The sequence below is a fragment of the Rhinichthys klamathensis genome, unplaced genomic scaffold (assembly GCF_029890125.1).
Source record: "Rhinichthys klamathensis goyatoka isolate OS25496 unplaced genomic scaffold, OSU_Roscu_1.1 h1tg000094l_1, whole genome shotgun sequence".
Taxonomy (NCBI): domain Eukaryota; kingdom Metazoa; phylum Chordata; class Actinopteri; order Cypriniformes; family Leuciscidae; genus Rhinichthys; species Rhinichthys klamathensis.
In genome coordinates, this window is record NW_026606633.1 from 826,970 (window position 1) to 834,193 (window position 7,224).

General features: G+C 35.6%; 1 protein-coding gene across 1 annotated transcript; it reads left to right on the forward strand.

Moving 5' to 3' along the window:
• Positions 1-2,239: 2,239 nt before the first annotated feature.
• mpeg1.2 (macrophage expressed 1, tandem duplicate 2) lies at positions 2,240-4,757 on the forward strand. Its single transcript, XM_056252327.1, has 2 exons — positions 2,240-2,419; positions 3,052-4,757. The coding sequence occupies exons 1-2, from the start codon at positions 2,243-2,245 to the stop codon at positions 4,750-4,752; spliced, it is 1,878 nt and encodes a 625-aa protein (XP_056108302.1). The 5' UTR covers positions 2,240-2,242; the 3' UTR covers positions 4,753-4,757.
• Positions 4,758-7,224: the final 2,467 nt, after the last annotated feature.

Below are 7,224 nucleotides of genomic sequence, written 5' to 3' on the forward strand. Positions count from 1 at the left end.
TCACATCTGTATATTAATACTGATTATATATTAACTTTGTTTGTTACTGGAAAGAACTTAGCTTCTGAACTAAGAACAAATAACTTTTTGACTGAAGGACTTGACCGTATTTTATGTGCATTTTAGCCTATGTGCATTTTAAAGTGAACCCCATGCCGTAATGGAAAAAGTATGTACATATATTGGACAGTTGCTTGTAATTGCTATCAAATATTGTTTACATAAAATAAACATGTGTATTTTTACATATATTGGAGAAATGCTTGTAATTACTGTCTATTAATGTGTATATAAAGTTAACCCATACATTGAGTAAATGTCATGTTGATATATTGGAAAGTTGATTTTAATTAGTATAGGCTAAAGCAATGTTTATATAAAGTATACCTCATACATTGATGTTAAAAGTATATAGAAGGTAAAGCCCCATACATTAAAGGTACAAATATGTAGAAATATTGGAGAGTTGCCTGTAATTATTGTCAAATAATGTTTATATAAAGTGAACCCCCTTATTTAAATGGTAAACATGTAGAAATATTGGAGAGTTGCTTGTTATTACTGTCAAATAATCTTTATATAAAGTAAACCTGCATACATTAATGGTAAAAGCTTGTAAATTTATTGGAGATGTGTCTGTAATTACTGTCAAATAATGTTTTAATAAAGCAATAACTGTTAAAAATATGTTTCTGAAACTTAATATCACAAGATCTTGTTTTTTTGTACAGGATAAAACCAATATTTAACAGGAATTTACTGTAAATGGATTGAATAATGACATGAAATAAAAGTTTAAATCGATCAATATACTGGTATTAGGCTTTAAATTAGGGTATCTGAAGGTAATTATACAACATTTTCTGTGTGTTTTACATAGAAAAGTCTTTACTTTGACAAGGAGTTCTTGTAGATGGATTGGATTATCCTAAAAATATACCAAATAATACTGTATTAAAACAGAAGTCTTTGTTTTAATTATGTAATTTTAAGGTATTTCTGCAATATTTGTACGTTTTTATACAGATTTATACATTCGTTTAACATTCAACAGACTTTTTTTTATCTTTTTTTTTCTTTCTACAGCAGTTGGACTGTAAAAATACAGAAAAAGTTTACGGTAAATATATTTTTCTGTAAAATAATTTAAGTTTTAACTGACTAAAACCTAAAACCTTTAAAAAGGGTTAACTGACTCAAACCTATCTGTGAAAGTTTTCACAAATCAGAATGACCTAGTTAACCACTCAGGGAAGGGTTAACTGACCCAAACTGATCTGTGAAAGGTTTCACAAATCAGAATGACCTAGTTAACCACTCAGGGAAGGGTTAACTGACCCAAACCTATCTGTGAAAGTTTTCACAAATCAGAATGACCTAGTTAACCACTCAGGGAGGGGTTAACTGACCCAGACTGATCTGTGAAAGTTTTCACAAATCAGAATGACCTAGTTAACCACTCAGGGAAGGGTTAACTGACCCAAACTGATCTGTGAAAGTTTTCACAAATCAGAATGACCTAGTTAACCACTCAGGGAGGGGTTAACTGACCCAAACTGACCTCTGAAAGGTTTCACAAATCAGAATGACCTAGTTAACCACTCAGGGAAGGGTTAACTGACCCAAACTGATCTGTGAAAGTTTTCACAAATCAGAATGACCTAGTTAACCACTCAGGGAGGGGTTAACTGACCCAGACTGATCTGTGAAAGTTTTCACAAATCAGAATGACCTAGTTAACCACTCAGGGAAGGGTTAACTGACCCAAACTGATCTGTGAAAGTTTTCACAAATCAGAATGACCTAGTTAACCACTCAGGGAGGGGTTAACTGACCCAAACTGACCTCTGAAAGGTTTCACAAATCAGAATGACCAAGTTAACCACTCAGGGAAGGGTTAACTGACCCAAACTGATCTGTGAAAGTTTTCACAAATCAGGTTCAATCTAAAACAAATGTTTTTGTAATCCAGCAGTGTGTGTGTTTATTATAAATTGTTAATATCCATTGTTTAAACATGAACAACGGCTATTTTCAACATTCCTGTCTACCGGACTTAGCGAACGTTTTACAGATAAGAGCTTTGCTGTGAAAAAATTCACAAATCGAGCATGTCAAGGTGACACTGGGTTCAGACTCCTAAGTGACCGACTTTTGGAGCTATACCCAATAAAAAAAAAAAAATAAAAAAAAAAAAAAGGTTTTTGACCCGGAGAAACACCGTTACACAAATTCACAAATCATGAATAACGACATGAGATATTATTTGCATGTCCACGACACCGCACTGCGGGACCACAGCGAAACGAAAACTGAAAATCAAACCGCAAACTATCTTTACTCCGGTAAATTACCTTTAGAAAATACGCGCATGAAAACACACCAAGTGAGAGGCAATTCCGTAACAACACGAGTTCAGGTAAGTCAGAAAAGTTTTTAAATAGCCAAAAATAGTTACAGCGTAACAGTCTTAATTGTTCACTTTGATTGTTTTATTATGCATCAATTATTAACATGCATAAGGGAGATATAAAATGAACACGGAACGAAAAATTGTTATTTGTCAAAAGGAGCGCAATCACGAAGCGTAGCCTACGCAATATGCGTAAGTGACGTTGACCTTCGCAAGCGCTACGCTCGCTTTCAGTTTCATTTCACGTTAAAGTGAAAATCTGGACTGGTCATTATGTTCACGTCATAATCTGAGGATGTGTCTGTTCAAGGATATGTTTTGTATTGACTAATATTAATATGAACACAAAATATACTCACATAATGAGCTTTCACTCTAAAAATACCCTATCAGGCAGCCTTTCAATTTAATCAAATCTACTTTAATTATTTTATAAACTTAATTAACAATGATAATGACTGCTTTCATTTCAAGATGATATTTTCTCTAAATTAATGAGAAAACAGTATGTATAGCTACCCCAGTCAGTTGCTCCTATATATTTCTTTATTTTTTAGTAAAAAAGAAAAAATCTACATTGACCAGGAAAAGGGTTTAATTTAGATTTGAATTGTTTTGTCTTTTCTATATTTTCTCAGGTACGCAACCATCTCTACACTGTTAATGTGTATCCTGACTTTACTCTGGACTCCCGCTTTGCTCAGCAGATAGTGGAAATCGCAGATGCTTTTGAGAACAATCAAACGCGTCAAGTAAATTATCTGTCAGAGAAACTCATACTTGATTATGGTACCCATGTCATCACAAGAATCGATGCCGGTGCCACTTTGGTCCAAGAGGACTATATAAAAAGGTCTTATGTCTCTAACAGTGAGTCAGACGAGACTTCTGTCTCTGCTTCAGCAGGTTTGAACTTTTTTAACAAGGTTAACTTTAACTTTGGTAGCAAGGAAACCCAGGAAACCTCTCAAAGCCTCAGTTACCAGCAAAACATTACATATTCTATAGTTCAGAGCCACGGTGGGGCTTTATTCTACCAAGGCATCACTCTGCAGAAGTGGCAAGAGAGCACGCAAAACAACCTTGTGGCTATTGACCGTTCTGGTATGCCACTGCACTATTTCCTCAATCCATCCGCATTTCCTGATCTTCCAGCCCCAACTTTACAAAAACTGGCTTTGTCAGTCCAAAAGGCTGCAGAACGCTACTACAATATAAACACCATTCCAGGATGTGTAGATCAAAATTCCCCAAACTTTAACTTTCAGGCCAATGTAGATGACAAATCCTGTGAAGGTCCAGTCACCAATTTGACCTTTGGTGGAGTTTACCAAAAATGCACTCCATCTGCGGCTGACGGAAATGTCATCTGTGATGAGCTTGCGCAAAAAAATCCGAATACTGGTGACTATTCTTGCCGCCAACCATATGCTTCCTTTTTGTTACACTCAGAGACAGTAGAGCAGAGTTACAATAAATATGAGTGCCATAAGAAATGTCATTCATGCTGGTTAATTTTGGATTGTTGTGACAATGTATGTGGAAATGCTTACTACGTCCGTAGTGCAAAAATTGACACTTACTGGTGTTCCACAAATCAGACAGTCCCTCCATACTCTGGATACCTCTTTGGAGGTCTATTCGGACAATCTTTACAAAACCCATTGACCAAATCTCATGACTGTCCTCCTAATTACTTTGCACAAGTATTTTTGACTAATGGCATGATGATTTGTTTGAGCAATGACTATGAGGCAGGAACAATATCTTCTGTGCCTTTTGGGGGTTTCTTTAGCTGCCAATCTGGCAACCCTCTTGCAAGGGACGAATACCGTTGTCCACCTCAGTACAGCCAACATCTTGCTGCCATTAGTGATGGCTGTCAGGTATTGTACTGTGTCCAATCAGACGAGTTTACTGGTGGCCAGTTAAAACCTATTCGCCTCCCACCGTTCACAAAACCACCTCTGGTCAACATAATGGCGACAAACACTGTAGCTGTGATGACAGAAGGTGATCGGGCTTGGCTAAGGGTTGGAGAAACCAAACAATGGAGACTAGCAAAGCCTGGTGAAGTCAATCAAATGGCCACAATGTTCGATTCGTCGTCTACCCGGATGTCAGGAGGTGAAAAGGCTGGTGTAGCCTGTGGTGTAATGACTGTGATCGCTGTTGTGGTGGCAGGAATTGTCCTCTTAATGAAACGAAGGAGGAGGTTTTCTCACTTCAGGTCAAGCAGGGGGTATGACGAGATCCACAATGATGGCCAAAGTGTTGTAGAGAGTCAGAGAGAGCAACAGAATACAAATGAAGACTCTACTCAAGCTCTGTTACATTAGTTGTCTTGGAGTACTGATTTGTGAATTATTCTAAGATTAAAGTCTTGATCAGCTTTTAATCAAATTTCACATTGATTAGCATTTGTTGATAGAGAAATATATTGATGTGGTGGTATTTACAACACAGATTGTGTAAATTATGAAGTAATTTGTATTTTTGTAATTTGTATATTATTCTGGTCCAGTGTTTTAATGAGAATATATGTGTAGTTAAATTTGTTCAGTGTGTGTTCAGCATTCTGTGCATTTTTTTGTACTTGCGTTGTTTTCATTTTTTAAAACTGGTTTTGAGAGCGTTTTAATATGACTTGACAAGTCATGTGAGACAGGTCAAGTCAGGTTTTTGTATTAGGTTTTTGTTATTGTTCTTTTTATATTTGAATAAAAAAAGCATCTGGGTGAAAGTGGACATAACTGGTGTTTTTTGTAAATTTCTCTGTTAATGCACAAGGATGACATAATTTTCATATAATCAGAATGTGAATTTTGGGTGGTCTTAAAGTCAAATAATTTTTTTTTTTTTTTGGAATAAGAACCTCAATATTCTATTAAAAAAATAATTGACAATTTTGATTTCATGGTGACTTTAATTGGTTTTGGGGAACAACTATCCATAGGGTGGTTATAGCAACAACATGTAGGTAGCCTATGTTAATTATTCATCACATCAATAGACTTACACACCACAAATAAATAATCAAAACCGTAAGACAAAAACTCATGCCTAGAAATAAATTATTTTTCTGAATCCCCAGAAAGTCAATAAACACAATAAATAAATCCACACACTGCAAAAGCAAGCACATTTTACTTTTTTTTTTTTTCAATTAAGACAGGTTAAAAATAGATAAAAAGCTATAGTATTCAGGCCTAGTGTCTGATGTCTTCTAAATAACAGCATAGCACTTTATGATTCAAACAATTCTATTCAACACTTGGTCTTGATGGCAAGTAGTGATAACAAACACACAAAAAATCAAGTACTTCCTTCATGCCTCTCATATAAAAAACATTAGTCACATGCAGTGACAGTGGCTTGTTTGTGAGGGATATATTTGGTTACGTAGGTTATGTGTGGGTTATGTAGGAAACGCATCACCTAAGACACAACACACTTAAATACACTGCTTTTCAGTATATACACATCCACATGATATGCCAGTTAAACAGCCAGTTAGAACAAGAAAGAGAGAGACACAAAACTGTATACAACAGAGGTGGACAAAGTACACAACTTCCTTACGTGAGTGAAAAATACAGATACTACTGGTCAAAACCTATTACTCTGTTACAAGTAAAAGTTGTAAAGACAGATTTTTACTTAAGTAAAAATTACAGAAGTCGTTTTTAAAAGTACTTATATCAAAAGTAAAAAGCAAATGCCAATGCGTAGTTTTATTATTGTTGCATTGTTGTATGTAATACAGCTACCTTACCTCTGAATGCCTATGAGGTTCTGACGTCAACCCGACTTGCATTTCCAACCAAAATGCAACCCCTGCAACCAAAATCATCCCCTGACTGACGTTACTACTTTCTACTCAAGGACCTTGAGTAAAAAGTATGATATTTGTCTTTCAAATGTAGTGAAGTTAAAGTAAAAAGTTTCCAGATAAAATAATACTCAAGTAAAGTACAGATACTCAAAAGGTTTACTTAAGTAGGCTACAGTACTCAAGTAAATGTACTCAAGTAAATTGTTACTGTCCAATGTCCACCTCTGGTATACTAGAGTAATTCACAGTGTAAGTTCATGAACCAGCATGTTTTATTTGTTTGTGTGTAAAATGCATTATCATCCTATCTTAATGATGATTTAAATGTCTCTAGAGGCCAGATAACATTCCACATTCCAGCAAGGATGACACCGATATGAAAGTTTTGTTTTGAGTCACCATTAGGCTACCCACCATGCCTATGAACCTCACAGACAAACTGCAATACCACTATGCTCCAGCAGATGGCAGGGTCTCCTAACATTACAGCACGAAGGAACTACCAAACAAAATTTTGCCACTCATGAAACAGATTGCGTTGAGCGTTTATATTTAAATGCACACCATATAGTGTAAGTGTAACCTATTACCGAAATAATATAGCAAGACGTCTACTGTAGCTATACTACATATTTGTGTCATGCTATGATTCCCATACTGATTTGTAAAAACAAAAGGCCTTCCCGCTCTTTATTCTGTCACAATAATGTCTAATAATGTCAGTGAATTAAATTTATCAGTTAAATTAAACTACCGGTAATGGCCGTGATGGTACAGACTTGACATTTTAGCACCGGTAAAATTGTGAGCTGCTTTGAATAAACATCTCTTATTTACTCACTGAACAAATAAAATTGGTGGCACATTCTGAAATGGCAAGCTTGTTTATGGTCAATGTTTTCAGAATGTGCCATGTTTTGGTAGCCAAATGCAGGAGCAGCCCATTTTAACAATAACCCAAGCAAGTACTCAACCC

What these genes read in the sequence shown, in the direction of transcription:
- mpeg1.2 (XM_056252327.1), top strand. Translation starts at nt 2,243, where the DNA reads ATGAATAACGACATGAGATATTATTTGCATGTCCACGACACCGCACTG. An exon ending in CCGTAACAACACGAGTTCAG is followed by an intron (nt 2,420 to 3,051) that starts GTAAGTCAGAAA and finishes ATATTTTCTCAG; the next exon opens with GTACGCAACCATCTCTACAC.